The sequence below is a fragment of the Callithrix jacchus genome, chromosome 17 (assembly GCF_049354715.1).
Source record: "Callithrix jacchus isolate 240 chromosome 17, calJac240_pri, whole genome shotgun sequence".
Classification (NCBI taxonomy): domain Eukaryota; kingdom Metazoa; phylum Chordata; class Mammalia; order Primates; family Cebidae; genus Callithrix; species Callithrix jacchus.
The window spans coordinates 54,980,798-54,998,618 of NC_133518.1; the positions used below are offsets into that span (position 1 = coordinate 54,980,798).

A 17,821-nucleotide genomic window follows, 5' to 3' on the forward strand; every position below is an offset into this window, starting at 1 on the left:
TACTTGGGAGCCTGAGGCATGAGAATCACTGGAACCCAAGAGGTGAAAGTTGCAGTGGACTGAGATGGCACCACTGCACTCTAGCCTGGGCAACAGAGCAAGATTCTGTCTCAAAAAAACAAAAAGTCATTAGGCAGCAAAAGCTGCCCTGAACTGATATGGGTGTCTGCATCGGCCTTATTTATCCCACTTACTGCTTACTGTGAAAATATGTGTATGTTTCACCAAAGAAATACTAGTATGCCTAACTAAAGAGTGGCCCACACCCCACTAGGACTGATGTGCTTCCCTTTTTAAAGTCCAAAATATTCTGCATTAAAAAAACACACTGGTCCCACAGGTGTCAGAAAAGGAATGCTGAACTTGTAACATCAAAATCCAGTGAACACTTAAAAAGCGTGGCACGCACAGAGCTACGCATTTTACATGACTCGCCTTTTTCATTCCCTCAAAACACAATTAAGAAGCACTATTTTATCTTCAATTAGAGGTGAGGAGCTGAGCTCAAAGACACCTGTCCCACCTAAGATCTTACAAATTGGGAGTGGCGGAGTTGGAAATTATACTGAATAATCATTATAATATCAGTTTTTAGTATTCTGGTATAATGTCAAATTTTAATAATCTAAAGGTCAGTAGCTTTGTTAATGTATTACCATTTTTTTTGGCAATTAAGAAAAATCTAAACTCTTAGTCATTTAGACTTCAAAAAATACCCAGAATTTGGTTGCATTAAAATTTCTTCCTTCTAGATGAAGAGACCCTTTTCCAAAAACCTTCTGACTACATCTTTCTCTGTTTAAAATCCCTCTGAGGGATATTATGATCTTAATTTTCTTATTAAGGGTTTCTAGCTTCCTGTGTTTATAAAGCATATATTTTTCCCCCGGGCAGTGGGGACTTACCTACTTCCAGGGTTCCTGGTGGATTCATCATAGAATTGGGAAGAGGATGGATGGTTATTAGGAAAACAGAAGAGGGTGAGAAGAGAAAGGAGGAAAGAGTCTGACCATGTTGCTGTGTCAGGCCTGGTGCTGCCTCTCTTAGGGTACTTTATTTTAACCAAGACCTTCTTCCAAACATCTTTCCAGAGGGACTCAAGCCAGAGGGCAGGGGAGCCTCAGGTGTGGTCCCTGGGCCCTCTCTAGGAGCAGTACCTGAGGACAGAGTATAAAAGGCCCAGGCAAGCATAGTTCTCTTTTCATCAAATACTGGGATCTCTCACATCGTGGCTCTGCTCCAGTCTTGCAATTAAGACTGCTTTCTGCCTGAGCCCAAAGCCTGTTCTTTCAGCCCCTGGAGCTCCGACCTGGGAAGCCCCAGCTCCCAGCCTTGCCTGCTGTGCTCTGGCTTCTGAAATGCAGTGTCCTGCCTGTCTTCTGTGTCCAGGAGCCCTGTGGTGCCTGGAGAGGTGGTGGCCATCGACAGACATTACTTCCAAAACACTGGAGCGTATGACCCTCTCATGTCGCTGCGGGGTGGTGAGAACCTCGAACTGTCTTTCAAGGTATGTCCTGGACCAAGGGAGGACACAGGCGGGATCTCTGGAGTCGTGTGTGTGGTCACAACTCGGAGGCAGGCATTAGAAAGGTCACTGGGAAGGCATGAGGCTGTGGGAAAATTATGAAGTCATTCCTGTGTCGTGCGTCGAACCTCCCATTTCTCACCGTTTCCCATCTCTCTTGTGCTGAAGCTTGGTTTCACTCTCAGCTCCCTCATGAAATTGACCCTCAAAACCTGCTTCCAAGAATGGGGATCACTCTCAGTTATTTTAACCCTGTGCAGATTCCAGAGGCTCTCATACATTCTCTGTCCATAGCACTCTTAGATCTTAGTAATTTTTTCACAGCACCCATAGACCAAAACAAACACCCAGAGTTCTGTGTATTGAGTAGTTTGGCCCAAGCAATGTAATACTCGTAGTAAGAACTTAGCACCTGTTGGGCACCACACAACTTCTTGAACCCTGGAATCGCCCTCATTTCCCGTTCCACATTGGTTTCTAGCACGACATTTGCTTTTTAATCACAGTACCCTCCAAAAACCCAACACCCCAAAATATTCATCATCAAAAGTGCGGAGATCTAATGCTAAAAGTGTGGATTCCCTCAAGCTTATATTCTGCATTAAGTCCAACAGATGCCACCATGTTTCTCTCAAAAATTGAACACCAGACCCTAGGAATTTGCTGGGGCACCCTGAAACACCTTGGCGTACAGTTTTGGAACTCCAGTTTTGGTGTTTCCATTCAGATGTTGCTTATCCTAGGACTGTTTTCGCTTTAACCTTTATTCCCAAATGTGGAATGAAAGGCTTCCTGCTAAGTGAACTCCAGCCATTTGCGAGTGGGAGAGCAGAGGGAACTTTCTTAAAATAGTAAAGACTATGTCTCAGGAAAGCTTGCTATGTCTCTGCCACAAACAGCTTCTGGTGCCTTTGTAGCCTACTTCATAAGATTTTAAACATTTCCGGACGATTGGGGACCTCTTTTTCCCCAAAGTGTCCTTTGGGGAGTTGGGGTGTTAGTTCACATGCTACATCTCTCCAAGTGCTGGATCTGCATGTGTTGAAGGACAGCACATTCAGATAGTTGCATGGGAATGGTCCCTTTGTCCCCATTTTGGGACAACTGCCTCTATTCTCTCCACCTCGTCACTTTCAAATCCAAAAACTCCACCCTGAGGACCATAATCATCTTCACCGTGTGTGCTCACGATTTCCTGTGCATTTTGCCAGCCCCTCATTGACAAGGCTCCTTATTTCCCCCTGTTCTTAAAGGTGGAATGCAGAGGTGTTTATCTTCTCTTTTCATGGCAGGCCTGGCTCTGTGGTGGCTCCATTGAAATCCTTCCCTGCTCTCGGGTGGGGCACATCTACCGAAATCAGGATGCCCACTCCCTGCTCAACCAGGAGGCCACCCTGAGGAACAAGGTTCGCATTGCTGAGACCTGGTTGGGGTCATTCAAAGAAACCTTCTACAGACATAGCCCAGAGGCCTTCTCCTTGAGCAAGGTAAGGAGAGAGCCAGGTGGGGGTTTCTGTGTTCAGCACAGGGCCATCAGCAGGAGGTGGGCCAGGGAGGGCTCCCTTCTCTCCCTTGCCTGAAGGGGAAAGCAGAAGATTCTGACTTGAGCTTCCCACAAGCTGCACTGTCTCAAGTGGCTTCTCCACCTGGTGAGGCTGTCCTTTGTCTCTCTGGCTTCTCCATGAGACATCACAGCTGGCCTAGGCTGAAGCTCCCTAACATCTATGGGATGTGATCCCTCACCCCGGGGCCAGGGGAGGGGTTGACACAGAAAAGTGATGAGATAGGTCTCCAAGGCCAGGCCTCCTTTTGTCCTGAATAAAGGGCTTAAGGCTGTGAAATGGTCTATGACATGAAACAAATATGAAATATAAAAATAGAGCCCAAAAATCCATAGAAAAATAAAAGTTTTCCACATTTAACTAAATGTCCATGAATAGCGCATTATCAGTCAGTCAGCTGCTGCTCAGCCAGTGCTTCCAGAGTGACCCAAAAATGTTGTTGAATGTGGGAAGTGGGTTCACATGCTTGCGGTGCTGAAAGTGCGGGCTCCACAGGCAAGATTCCCAGGACCTGCAACAATCCTGGAGCAGCTCCTCCAGCCCCTCAGCAGCCTGCACTGCTGGGGTGTGAGTTAGGTGTGAGTCAGGTGTGAGCCAGGTGTGAGTTAAGTGTGTTAGGTGTGAACTAGGTGTGAGTTAGGTGTAAGTTTGTGTGCCACAGATGAAGTCTAGGCCCTTTAAGTGGAAAGACATGCCTGAGTGCAGGGCCAGCCTGACAGAGAAGCCCAGTAGAACAGCCCCAGTGCCTCCCTTTCTGCCCTGGTCCTCAGGGCTCTGCCTTCTCCCCATTCTACATCCAACCCCTTCCCTAAGTGGGAATAGCCTCTAGGGCCTGGGGTGTGTTGGGGCTCCTTGTACTTCAATGTTCTTTGTTCCTTTAGCTGGGAAAAGTGTTAATAGTACTCAGAGTCCCTGGGCTCAACAGTAATTACCAAGGTCTAGGCAGGCTAGAGTCTCTCTTGGACCCCATCGGTTAGTCACACTATTACACAGAGCGGCACTGGCTCCTTTCCTGGTACAGGAGAAATGCTACTAACAGCAGCCTCCTTCGTTCCTCCAGGAAGCCACTGGGATTGAAAGGAAAACTCTCACAAAGACCCAGCTCAATGACTAGCTAGCATCTTTGTTCTTCTTTATTCTCCTTCTCCATCTCCATCTGTGGGAAGTGGAAGCATGTGTCCAATTCTAGACACCAGTCTAGAAGCTGTATTGTCTGATGGTTAAGCCCATGGACTCCAAGAACAAGATGGTCTGGGTTTAAGTATTGCTTATATAATCTAGAAAGTTACTTAAACACTCAGTGTTTCTGCGTCCTTATTTGGTAAGCCTTCCTTTTGTTGTCAGGATGAACGAATATGTTAATAAATCCACAGCACTTGGAAGAGTGCCTGGCACTGAGTAAGCCCTGCCTGTGTGTTTGCTATTCAGACCATCATTATCTTCATGGCTACTAATGGTTAACAAAGGTCAACCAAGCACCTGCTCTGTGCCAGGCCCTGGGTGGGTCCTGCAGGGGACACAGAACCATACCCAACACATATCAGGTTCCTGGTGGGGAAGGAGCTCCTCTGGAAGAGATAATGTTTGCAAAGGCGAGAGTGATTCATCCTAGACAGGCTCATGACAGACATCTTTTCAGGGGAGGTCACATCTGAAGAGTGGCTGACTGGGTTCAACTCAGACGTCCAGAGGAGGGGTTGGGGGAAGACTCTGGAGCCGCTGAGGTTCAGGCTAAAGAGTTTAGACTTTATTCAGTTGGCACTGGGGAGCAAGTGGCCTTCTACAGAGTTCTGCAGAGGTCCACAGAGCTTCTCCAGTTTTTTAATCTCTTGGGTTCCTTTTGGCCAAAGCATCTATTTTTCTTTCTTGGGATGTCAATTTAGTATTAGCTTTGCTTTCAGAGGCCATTTTCTTAACATTGGCACAGACTGCATTTATAAAGAACTATTAAGGAAGTGTTAAATATTGCATAATTTCTGATGCACCAGACTAACTTTCCACCAGACAGGCTCATTAGGACATGGCATGTTGGCTGTGGCCAGCCTCATGCAACAGCATGCAAATTATTTACAGAACTCCAGCCTTCTTCCCACATTTGTTGGTGCAATTAGACGTGCTGTGAATATATACTGATATATATATATAGTCTCTGGGGGCAGGGCCCAGGAATCTACATTTTAAACAAGCTCCACGGGCATTAGTCAAGCAGATGCTCAGGGAATCACACTTTGAGAAGTATCTAGAGAGAATTTCAGTACAGCAGACTTACCGCATCTCCAGCTGAGGACTGAAAGGGAGAGAAAGCAGAACCAAACCAAGTGTACTTCACACAGCCTGGTGAACCCGTGTCTTATTGTCAGATTAGAGGATCAATCTAACAGAGTTCCATCAAATGGGAACTCTGACATAGCCGGCTTGCTTCCTTTCCCCATGCCAGGAAAGGGTTCTGTTTTTGTCTGTGTTCATTCCAACCCACTCTTGTCACTGCTCTCTTCCCTAAAAGTATCCAAGATTTGGTACTAAACTTTTGGGTATGGTTCTTTGTATCATCAATAGAGCCAAAAACATTAACTTGTCCTAGTGTTAAGGATTTGCCCTGATCTTCATCCTAGGACAATTGTATCATAAAGGAGAATCTCAAAAAGAGGGGATAGTGTGGCCCAAAAGAATGATTCATTAATGGTACCCAGAGGTGAAGAAAGATAAACTTGTCTTGCCCCAACCCCTAGCCCACGATCTCCTAGCCAACTTCATCTCAATTGCCTCAGGAGGTCAGTTCCTGCCTCCACGAAGCCCATTGTAGTTTCTCCTTACACCAACCTAGGTGCAAAGCCTCACCATTTTGCCAGCTTCTGCAGAAAAGTCATTAAAGCAAAGATATCATAGTCTCATTTTTGTTGTTGAGACAGAGTCTTGCTCTGTCGCTCAGACTGGAGTGCAGTGGTGTAATCTCAGCTCACTGCAGCCTCTGCCTCCTGGGTTCAAGCGATTCTCCTGTCTCAGCCCCCCAAGTAGCTGGGATTATGGACAGACACCACCACACATGGTTAATTTTTTTGTATTTTTAGTAGAGATGGGGTTTCACCATGTTGGGCTGGTCTTGAACTCCTAACCTCAAGTGATCCACCCACCTCGGCCTTCCAAAGTGCTGGAGGCATGAGCCACCACACCTGGCCTATGATAGCCTTTATAGCCTGGAGATTTGAGGGGTTGTGGAAAGGGGCTGGTATCACTTACAATCTTGCTGGTTCCACAACTGTCTTAGGGAAGATCTATGCTATTCTGTCCCTTCCGAATCTTCTCCCAACACATGACCCCGCCCCACTGCAGCCCTGGAGACTGTGGTCTTGGCCACTTCCTTCTGTCCTGATCCTTCAGCTTCTTCCCAGCCACTCCAACCCCAACCATGAGAATTCTGGGCAAGACAAGCTTTCATCCTCCTGCTGTGTCTTTCTCCTCCCCAGGCTGAGAAACCAGACTGCATGGAACGCTTGCAGCTGCAAAGGAGACTGGGTTGTCGGACATTTCACTGGTTTCTGGCTAACATCTACCCTGAGCTGTACCCATCTGAACCCAGGCCCAGGTTCTCTGGAAAGGCAAGACATGACCCTGCGAAGATGGGGAGAGGGGGAAGGGAGAGGGAAGCTTCCCAAGACAAGAACTAGATGTTCAGCTGTTCCATGTCCCTGGCCAACGACTCACAGTTTAGCAGAGCCTCAGAGGCCTTGGGCCCATCCCCTGCCTTCATGACAGTCTGAGGAAGGTAGCTGGGTTTTGTCCCATAACCCACTCCAAAGCCCCTCCTTCAGGAGGCTTGTCCCTTAGAGTTAGTGGCTTCAGTTTCACCACACTCATTGTTGTGGCCTGAACTCCACACCTTGGACTGTACTCCAGAGAATACAGGAAAGGAATGGTGTCTGACCAGGGTATCTTTACAGTGGGATTTGGAATTCACTTCTGTGTGGGGGTCCACTTTCAGCTCCACAACACTGGACTTGGGTTCTGTGCAGACTGCCAGGCAGAAGGGGACATCCTGGGCTGTCCCATGACGTTGGCTCCTTGCAGTGACAGTCGGCAGCAACAGGTGGGTAGTCAGACTTCTCAGGATGAATGATAGCACAAGAAGACTTGCAAGTGGGTAATGTTTCTATGGGATGCTCTGTACTTCCCTTTGAGGTATCTTCTTTCTGTGGCCCCCATGGCCCTTGACTGCCATGATCCCCCACTCTAATGACCCATCACAGCTTTGCTCACGTCAACTCCATCTGTAAGCACAGACATGGGCCTTCATCAGAAAATAAAATCATCTTAGTTGAAGGGAAATGGAGAGGCTGTCTGGCCAAACTTTTCATTTGACAGATGAGAAAACTGAGACTTAGAGTCACTAGCCCAGGGGTTGCAAACTCAGAAGCATCCAGGGTTCAGGCAGGGTTCAATGGTCCGAGGACCAAGGAAGAAGGTAATCAAATCAGGATAAGGATCTAGATGCAACAGGGTCCTTCCAACCTCCAGCACCATTTGGTCATTAGGAAGGCCTCCTTATATCTTAGGAGTAATTCTTCTCTTCAAAATTTCCATCATGGAATAACTGCCCAAAGTGGCAGAAATCCTCCGCTGATGCTAGTTGAGGGCAGGTAGGTCCACTTCTTTTCACAACTAGATGACAACTAGAAAGTCTAGCCTGTCCCCAGGTCTCTCTGTTTTCAGCTTGTGATGGGGGTTTTCAGTTATCACATCCCAAAGGCTCCTAATAAAAACAAACATCAAAGTATAATTTCCTGGAGATACTCACTGGAAGAATAAAAGATCCTGCAGGCAAAACACAGCATCTCTGTGAGGGTCTGTGGTGCAGGGCTGGATGATGCTGGGCTTGGCAGTGCAGGCCCTGGGGTCCTGGGGACAGGCCCTGGGCTTATAGGACATGTGGGAGGGAGATGCTCAGGATCCATGTGGCCTCCTCTGGCTCTGCCCTTTGCCAGTCTCCTACGACATACTGATATGCATCCACACCTGGCACATAAACATCAAGTCCTGAGTGAGGAAGCCACATGGTAGGGTGAACCGTTCAAGCTTTGCAGTCAGATATAGCTCGGTTTGAATCTGAGCTCCTTTGTTTTCTAGCTGTGTGATCTTGGCAGGCTTCTTTAAATCTTGGTTTCCTCGTCTGCAATTAAGAATAATGTAGCCTTTACAGAGATTATTCCAAGTTTGAAAAAGAAGAATTAAAAAATAAAGAAACAAAAGAACAATACAGCTTCCTTCATGCAAAATGAATATTAGCTCTTTTATGTTTCTTTCTTTTTTAATAGTAAGACCTTTAGGATTCTGCAATATTGTAAATTAGGTAAGTTGAAAGCCCTTCCCTATAAACACCTAGATAAGATATGCTGGATAAAAAATCATAGCACACCCTTTTTCATGAATAAATGAGTTCATAAGAAAGAAAGGGAAACCTCCAAGGGTTGGATAACAAGAGGCAACTGAAAGTAGAGGAATCGGGCATGGGCAAAGCTGCCCTACCAAGTGTGAGGGGACAGTTACTGTCAACCTCGGGAATCTACGGGTGTTGGCTCCATGCAAGGACAAGTGACGAGAACCCGGCTTCAGCCCAGGAGAGATGAGAAGCCGGAGATGAAACTCCCATAGCAAACCAGCTTTGATCTTCAAAGGGTAACCTGTCCTTGAAAAGTTTGACTAGAAATGCCCACCCCCTGCCTTAAGAAAATGGTAAGAAGCTTGTTCCTACAGGGGCTTTGAGTAGGAAACAAATTACTCTCCCCTGAGAATTTTTAATCATAAGCTTGCATCTAATATGGGCTTAGGTTCACATGTGTGCCACTTGTGTAGTTTGGGAATCCAGCAGGACAGGCTATCTAATTGCAGGGCTCAGTGCAAGATGACGGTGTAGTCTTGAATTTGACAATTACGAATTTCAAAACAGTGACAGCAGAGCATTAAACCAAGTTTATTAAACCAAGAGTCCAAGAGTATTAAACCCTTCTAAGCATGAGGCCCCATGTGACCACACAGGTCACATGCCCATGAAGCTGATCCTATCTGTAAGCCACAAAATTCACATAAAAATGAGTTCAGGCTGCATTGACAGAAACAAACAGAAAATAGTCCTGCAAGGACATGGCTTCCAATTAATTTTCCCAGGACCCTCACAGATAAAGCCCCTCTCAGAGGTGTGCACAATCCAACACTACAAAACACTGGAGGAAACAATAACCATGAGCGAGAGCCAGCAAATATAACAAATGGCAGAAAAATTAGTTTCAGAAGCAGGTCAGGGCTCTCCAGAAAGACACCAACCTGGGCTTCCTCATCTGTGCTTTCAACAGTATACCAGCAAAGCCCAGAGCACTTGTTATGGCCTCACCTGTGATACAGTAAATAGAATAACAGAGGAGCATGACAGAGTATGTAAATATGAATGTGAGAACAGCTGGAATGTGGGGACTCCAGAGGCTAGGACTAGTCTAGCAGCATCTTTTTAGACTTCACCATGAGATACGGTCTTGCTGACCCCAACAGAATCTGAAGATTGCCCCCAGACCTCATCTCTATTGTGGATTCTTCTCACCTCCTCTACAGCGTTGGAGAGGATTTCTTTCTAGCTGCGCTAACAACCATTGCTTCTGTCAGTACCTGCAGCACACCAGCAGGAAGGAGATCCACTTTGGCAGCCCACGGCACCTTTGCTTCACTGTCAGGCAGGAGCAGGTAATTCTTCAGAACTGTATGGAGGAAGGCCTGGCCATCCACCAGCAGCACTGGGACTTCCAGGAGGTGAGTAATCTGTTCAGGAAGAGGCTGGTGGTGCTGCTGGTCAGAAGGAACTGCTGGTTGGCACTGCATCCTGGCCTCTCCCAAGAGATCAGGTGTTATGACCTCTGCCTCTGCTTTTGAACTTAGTGGATGGGCAGTAAGTCCTCAGGGGGAGGAAAAGGCAACCCAGCAGCAAAGTTGGGCCACTGGCATCTTCAAATATAATGATTTGTGAACTACATGGCTCTGTGTAGCTCTGACATTGGTCATTGCAGAGAGAGGGATCCACCTCTTTTTGAAGTTTATCAGCTCAGTTCTCAGGATGGTGAGGCATGTTACAGAAGTGTTCAGCCACCTTGGGGGTGTGGTTTAGGAGCAATTCAAAGTTCCTCCTCCATCAAGAAACTTCAGATGTAGATGTAGATGTAAATATATAGATATATAGATATCACTTCCTTCCTTTTAATGCAAATTCCACTGTAAGTATTTAACCATTTGAGTAAAATTTTGACCCCTATTACCTTGGGGGAAAGAAACTATAGATCCTTTCTAGAAGTTAGGGAGGAAATAGAAGCAGTGTTAGTGCTTAGGGAGAGGGAGCAGGTCCCATATACAGAATCGGGATCAGTAGATGACACTATCAACACTGTGTCCATACACAGCTTTTTCTCCACCTCAAATTCTTCCTGAAATGAGTTGGGGTATTAACATACAAACAAATAAATACAGATATTTTAAAAATTTATTTTCTTCAACTTCTACTTGGGAATAAAAAGGATAAAATGACTAAGCAGAATCCTTTGGTACTCTTAAAGCAGGCTGTGAAAGAAGAAAATCATCTAATAGAAAACTGAAGCTAAGCTCACAATAAGCACTTGAGAACAAAACACTTGGGGCTTTGGTGATCAGCTGAAGGCAGGACTCAAGGGACCCACACATGCTCAAAGAAGTCTTTGAGACAGAGTGTCACCCTGTTACCCAGGCTGGAGTGCAGTGGTGGGATCTCGGCTCACTGCAACCTCCGCCTCCTGGATTCAAGTGATTCTGATGCCTCAGCCTCCTGAGTAGCTGGAATTGCAGGTGTGAGCCACTGTGCCTGACTAGTTTTTGTATTTTTTGTAGGGACAGGGTTTTGCCATGTTGGCCACATTGGTCTTGAACTCCTGACCTCAGGTGACCCACCTGCCTCGGCCTCCCCAAGTGCTGGGATTACAGGCGTGAGCCACGGTGCCTGGCCTCAAAGAAGTCTTATAAGCCAAGTTAAGGTCCTTTGTATATTATCTTAAAGGATTTTTCTAAGCAAGTCCTATTAATAACATATGCTTTAGAAATGGCATTTAAAAATAGTAAGTAAAAGATTAGGGAGTAAGATATACCCAGCTTATTTCAGGCATTAATAAATAATACTTTTCAAAGTTATTATCATTCAACCAGAAAAAGGAATGAGGTACTATTCCTGGTGGCACTGTTTACAATGGCCAAGAAGTGAAAGCAACCCAGGTGTCCATCATAGGTGAAGAGATAACAAAATGTGGTATTATATACATGTTATTCAGCCTGAATAAGGAAGAAAATCCCATCACCTGCTACAACAGGGGCATATCTTGAGGACATTAAGCTGGTGAAATAAGCCAGTCACAAAAGGACAAACACTGTATAATTCCACTAATATGAGATATCTAAAGTAGTCAAATTAATAGAAACAAATTAAAATAGTAGTTACTAGGGGCAGGCAGGGGAGGAGAAAAAGGGGATTTGTTGATGAATGAGTGTAGAGTTTCAGTTTTACGAGATGAAAAATCTGGATATCTGTTTCATAACAATGTGAATTTATTTAACACTAGATCAACATTCTTTTTTAAAATTTTTTAACATTCTTTTTTTTTTAATCTTGGCTCACTGCAACCTCTGCCTCCTGGGTTCAAGTGATTCTCCTGCTCTAGCCTCCTGAGTAGCTGAGATTAGAGGCACCCGCCACTATGCCCAGCTAATTTTGTATTTTTAGTAGAGATGGGATTTCACCATGTTGGCCAGTCTGGTCTGGAACTCCTGATCTCAGGTGAGCCACCCGCCTTGGCCTCCCAAAGTGCTGGGATTACAAGTGTGAGCCACCTTACCAGGCCTATTAGGTCATTCTTGGATTGCTATAAAGAAATACTTGAAATGGGGTAATTTATATGCAAAGAGGTTTAATTGGCTTGGCTCAGGGTTCTACAGACTGTACAGGAAGCGTAGTGGCATCTGCTTCTGGGGAGGTCTCAGAGAGCTTTTCTCATGGCAGAAGATGACATGGGAGCAGGCATATCATATGATGAAAGCAGGAACAAGAGGAAGTGAGTGGGGGGGTGGTGCCACATACTTTTAAATGACCAGATCCTAAGAACTCACTATCACGAAGCACCAAGCCATGAGGATCTGTCTCCACTATCAAACATCCCCCACCAGCCGCACCCCCAGCATTGGTGATTACAATCCAACAGGAGATTTAGATGGGGACCAAAATCTAAACTGTATCAACTACTGAACTTAATACTTAAAAATGCCTAAGATGGTAAAAGTTTTGACATGTGTTTTTATCACAATTTTTTTTAAAGTCTGACTGTAGTGGCTCACACTTGTAATCCCAACACTTTGGGAGGTGGAGGTGGGTAGATCACAAGGTTAGGAGTTCAAGACCAGTCTGGCCAATATGGTGAAACCCCATGTCTAGTAAAAATACAAAACTAGTCAGGCATGGTGGCATGTGTTTGTAGTCCCAGCTACTCGGGAGGGTGAGGCAGGAGAATCACTTGAACCTGGGAGGTAGAGGTTGTAGTGAGTAGAGATCTGTTGCCCACTGCACTCCAGCCTGGGCAACAGAGCAAGACTTTGTCTCAACAAAATAAAAAATAAAAATAAATAGAAAAAGAAAGGTGTGTTACAACGTGGATGAACCTTTAAAATATTACACACAGTGCCCAACACTTTGGGAGGCAGATATCGGTGGATCACTTGAGGTTAGGAGTTTGAAACCAGTCTGGCCAACATGATGAAAACCCATCTTTCCTAAAAATACAAAAAAGTGGGCGTGGTGGCATGTGCCTGTAATCCCAGCTACTCCGGAGGGTGAGGCAGGAGAATCACTTGAACCTGGGAGATGGAGGTTGCAGTGAGCTGAGATTGTGCCACTGCACTCCAGCCTGGGAGACAGAGCAAGGCCCTGTCTTGGGGGAAAAACATTACACAAAGTGAAAAAAGCCAATTACAAAAGGCCACATTTATATAGTTTCATTTATATGAAATGTCCAGAATAGGAAAATCCATAAATACAGAAAGTAGATTAGTGATTAGTCACTGGGAGGATGGAGGAATGGGAGTGACTGCCGATGGGTAGAGGGTTTCCTTTTACAGTGATGCAGATATTCTGCAATTGGATAGTAGTGAAGGTTGTACAGCTTTGTGAATACTTGTGTACTTTAAAGGGGTAATATTATGATCTCTATATTAGTCTGTTCTCACACTGCTATAAAGATATACCTGAGACTAAGTAATTTATGAAGAAAAGAGTTAATTGACTCACAGTTCTGCAAGCTGTACAGCAAGCATGGCTGGGGAGGCCTCAGGAAACTTACAATCATGGCAGAAGGGGAAAAGGAAGCAAGCCCCATTTTCACATGGTGGAGCAGGGGAGAGAGAGTGAAGGCGGAGGTGCTACACACTTTCAAACAACCAGATCTTGTGAGAACTCTATGATAAGAACAGCCAGGGGGATGTCTGCCTTCATGATTCAGTCACCTCCCGCCAGGCCCCTCCTCCAACGCTGGGAATTACAATTCAACATGAGATTTGGGTAGAGGCACAGAGCCAAACCATATCAATCTCAAAAATTAATAAATGAATGATGAATAAATAAATAGGCATTTTCAGAATTGCTGGTTAAGATTATTTAACTTTTCATAAAGAAATTTGTCTTGAAAAGAAGATTGGATTCAATATTAAATCTGGTGATTTTAAGCAGGGAATAGCCGTAGCCTTTTGAACATGACCGGTTTAGGTCTTCAATATATCCTAGAGATCTTGCTCACTACTGCAGCCTGGTAACAACAGTGCCCAATTGCAGGATTAACAGGAGGTAAGGTGAATTAAACAGTTTTGAAAGCAGATTTACAAGTACAGTAACAACGAATGTCACAAATGCAGTGTAGAGACCCAACATGCTCTGGGAATTATACTAACCAGAACTTTCCAAGAAATGGCACAACTACACAACTACGATAAAGATAATTGAATTAGTTACCCCTAAGGTTTTGAGTGACATCCAAATTTTAGTACTGCCTAAATCATATTTTATGTTAAACAAAATACCTCAATTCCTTTCCAGGCCAGTTCACACTACCTGTTATTCTCTTAATGACTAATGCAAATCTTAAAAATACTCTCTTTTGCTGACTGTTGTGGGGGGTTGGTTTTCTTTCCTTTTTTCTTTTCTCTTTTTAGAATGGGATGATTGTCCACATTCTTTCTGGGAAATGCATGGAAGCTGTGGCGCAAGAAAACAATAAAGACTTATACTTGCGTCAGTGTGATGGGAAAGCCCGCCAGCAGTGGCGATTTGACCAGGTCTATGCTGTGGATGAACGATGAACGTCAGTGTCGGAAGGAAAAGAGAATTTTGGCCATCACAGTTCATCTCCAAGTGAACTTAAAGAGCTTGTGTATTTCACGAAGCTTTTGTGTTTGTGCTCCTGGTATTAGGAGAGAAAAAAGCTCCATGAAAGAATATAGGATGTTTCTCCTTTTCACACTTTATTTCATTGACTGCTGGCTGCTTTTTTTTTTTTTTTTAAAGGATCCATTTTATCATTGTCTTCATCACTGGGAAATGATTATTACATAGTATAGAAGATTAGTTGTTTCTCTCCTCTGAGCACTTAACAATTGCTTTCTCTCTGGCCTGGACATTCTCTGGCAGCATCTCCAGGATACATAAATCCAATGGATCAATTTATTTGTCTTCAAATGGCCTTAACTTGGATTGTCTGTTTGGCCAACCATGAAAATTAAGGAGTGAAGTGGGTATAATGGCATGACATTCCAAAAACTCTGAATTGGTTTATGAGCACAAATGTTGTGTTCATTTGTTGAGCCATATCTCAGAAGAAGGAAAGGAAGCTGCAGAGAGGAAGATGAGGGTTGGAGAGAAGATGCAGGAGCACTTTGGCTCAATTCTCCAGCTCAACCCAGCAGTTGAAAGAGTCAGAGACCTTGGAAAAGACATTTTCATGTTAATGAGAATTTCCCCCGTTATGGAGAATTTCCTTCCTAATGAGAATCTACCTCCATTCACCCTTCTGTGTCTCTTCTCTAACTTGGTTAACGATGACCAGATTCCCTTGCAATCGATTTCTCTTTAGTCCTTGGTGTCCAAAGTATCAGCACAAACTGAGCATTCCCATTTACAAAGGTGTTCACAGTTGAGAAACTCTCCTACTGGGCGTGATGGCTCATGCCTGTAATTCCAGCACTTTGGGAGGTGGGCAGATCACCTGAGTTCAGGGGTTTGAGACCAGCCTGGTCAACATGGCGAAACCCCGTCTCTACTAAAAATACAAAAATTAGCCAGGTGTGGTGGTGCATGCCTGTAATCCCAGCTACTTGGGAGACTGAGGCAGGAGGATCGCTTGAACTCAGGAGGCAGAGGTTGCAGTGAGCCAAGATCACACCACTGCACTCCAGCCTGAGTGGCAGAGCAAAACTCCATCTCAAAAAAAAAAGAAAGAAAGGAAAAAAAAGAGAAACTCTCCTGATGCCTTGTTACAGGGTTTGCACTGACTGGATCAGAAAGAGCAACCTTTCCAAAAAGGCAAACCTCCCTGGAAGGAAAATTCTTATGACAGGTAACAATTGGGTGTTAACGTTCATGAGAGCTGACAGGGCCATCTCTGAGCCCATATAACTGTCTGGGACCCTCAGATGTGTCCACAGGTTGAATGTTCATGAGTGTGGAAAGAGCACGGCTCATCTGGAGCACAGCAGAGGCTAATAAGAGGTAAATGACTTTCCTTGCCCTGACCGGGCTTACCTAGTTCAGCCATAAGAGTTGCTGAGTGGGATGGGCTCTGCTATTTTAAAAACGCCATTCATATTCATTTTTCCCCAGATGGAGTTACTTTTCTACATGGTCAGCTTAGAAATCTTCCCCTAAAGATGCTGATCTCCTTTAGGCTGTCTCAGAACACAGTATCCTTCAAATAAGAAAAACTGGGTGGCAAGTGCAGTGTTTCCAAACAATACCTATCATAACTACGTATTCATTGTCTACCTGCTAAGTCAAGTTTCACTCTATTTCTCCTTCCTCAGAATACACTCTGGAACTGTGCTGTATAATACGGTAGGCACCAACCAAATGTGGCCATTTTACTGTAAATTCATTAAAATCAAAGAAAATGTAGAACTCAATTCCTCGATTGGACTGGCCACATTTCAAATGCTTACCACTCAGCTGTGGCTAGGGTCTACTGTGTTGGTGAGCCCGTATACAGAACATTTCTTCCTCACAAACCGTTCTGTTGGACTGATCTAGATAGGTTCATTATCCCTTCTGGAGAAGAGACTTTAGCCACTGTCTTCTGGCTTCAGACCCATCTATATTTAAAACAAGTTTCCCTAAATCCTGAGACTGAGATGGAGCTAAAAATTCTCAGTTGGCAACTGTGTAAAGGGTATTAGTGGTTGAAGAAAAAACAATTTTAAGACCTCTATTTTTTAAATGAAATTTATTATTGGCATTGTGGGTGTTTGAAGTTGCTGGGATAAATTAATATAATTAAATAAAAGGCTGAATTCAATTGTGTAAGTTGTTGGTGGTGGTAATTAACAAAAGGACCCAGATGGCTTATTGCTTAATTGGTTGAACAAAGCAAGAATGTGGTGTTTCTTGGTTCCTTAACCAGCTCCATGATTTATTACTTTATTACAGAAGTGGCTGTCAACGCAGTCCCTGGCCGGTATTTATAGACCCTTAATTTGAATAAAACAGATGCCTCCATTTAGTTCTAAAAGGACCTTCTCCTTTAGTATAACCAAGTGTACACATTCCCTTCTCTATGAACTCAGCACTTGTTTTATCCATAATGGTCAACTTAAAAGTGGAGAAACTTGTCAGTGGAGAGATCTGATTCCCAAGAGATTGATTTCACTTGTCTCTGAATTTTAAAATTGGATTTCGTTGTTTGTTTTATTATAAGACTGAATTTTGTTACCACTTCCACCACATTCATCATCATTATTAACTATCCCACTGAGGAGAACAGAGAGAAGTGTCCAGCCAGCAGTCTAGAGTCCCACACTCTTTATGCTGTATTACAACAGTAAGAGTAGATGTCCTCCCTGGAGGGGCCCTGGCCTGTTTCCTCTCTGGTCGCAATGCCGTAGATCCCACTGGAAAACTCAGAATTCCAACCATCATAAACATGTGGTTGAAAAGTCCTCAGTGACAATAATGATGCCATCATTACAGCAGAACTTGACGTTTTAGAGGTCATGTTATTGTGCTTATTGTGAGGGGGTTCTGTTTTTCTACTGGACGGCTATGAAAACGCCAGTTGGACACTAGTGATCTGTGACCAGTCACCAAATTTGGGCAAACAAAATGCAAACAAGTTGCATTTTTACAGAAAGCATTCAAAGAAACAAGGATAGCATACATAATATGTAGAGTTGTGTAAACATTGGTACGGACTGCCTTGCTGGGCACAATGCTACTTATTATGTACAGTATTTATGCTTGTTCTTTAGAATTTCTTTTGAAAGTACAAATTATCTGTGATTATTTTCGGGCAAGGCCCAAAGCACTTACAAGTCCTGCCCTGATTTTTCAAATACCTTGACTCGGGCATATTTTAAATGATATGTCAAGCACAATAACCAAGGAAGTGCTATTTCCAGGATTCTAGAACATTCTACTATTCCTGTATTAATAATA

At 44.3% G+C, this 17,821-nt stretch overlaps 1 protein-coding gene across 3 annotated transcripts in view; it reads left to right on the top strand.

The window, feature by feature from the left end:
* The window catches only part of GALNT15 (polypeptide N-acetylgalactosaminyltransferase 15), a 40,310-nt gene extending 23,620 nt beyond the window's left edge, over positions 1–16,690 (top strand). For 2 of the 3 annotated variants that reach the window (XM_002759637.7, XM_078354258.1), the window contains 6 exons: positions 1,390–1,507; positions 2,818–3,012; positions 6,552–6,683; positions 7,067–7,171; positions 9,736–9,879; positions 14,335–16,690. In XM_002759637.7, coding sequence (XP_002759683.5) covers positions 1,390–1,507; positions 2,818–3,012; positions 6,552–6,683; positions 7,067–7,171; positions 9,736–9,879; positions 14,335–14,481 — 841 coding nt within the window. In that variant the 3' untranslated portion in view covers positions 14,482–16,690. The remainder of the gene's footprint in view (positions 1–1,389; positions 1,508–2,817; positions 3,013–6,551; positions 6,684–7,066; positions 7,172–9,735; positions 9,880–14,334) is intronic. The other variant, XM_078354257.1, reaches the window with a different exon arrangement.
* Positions 16,691–17,821: the final 1,131 nt, after the last annotated feature.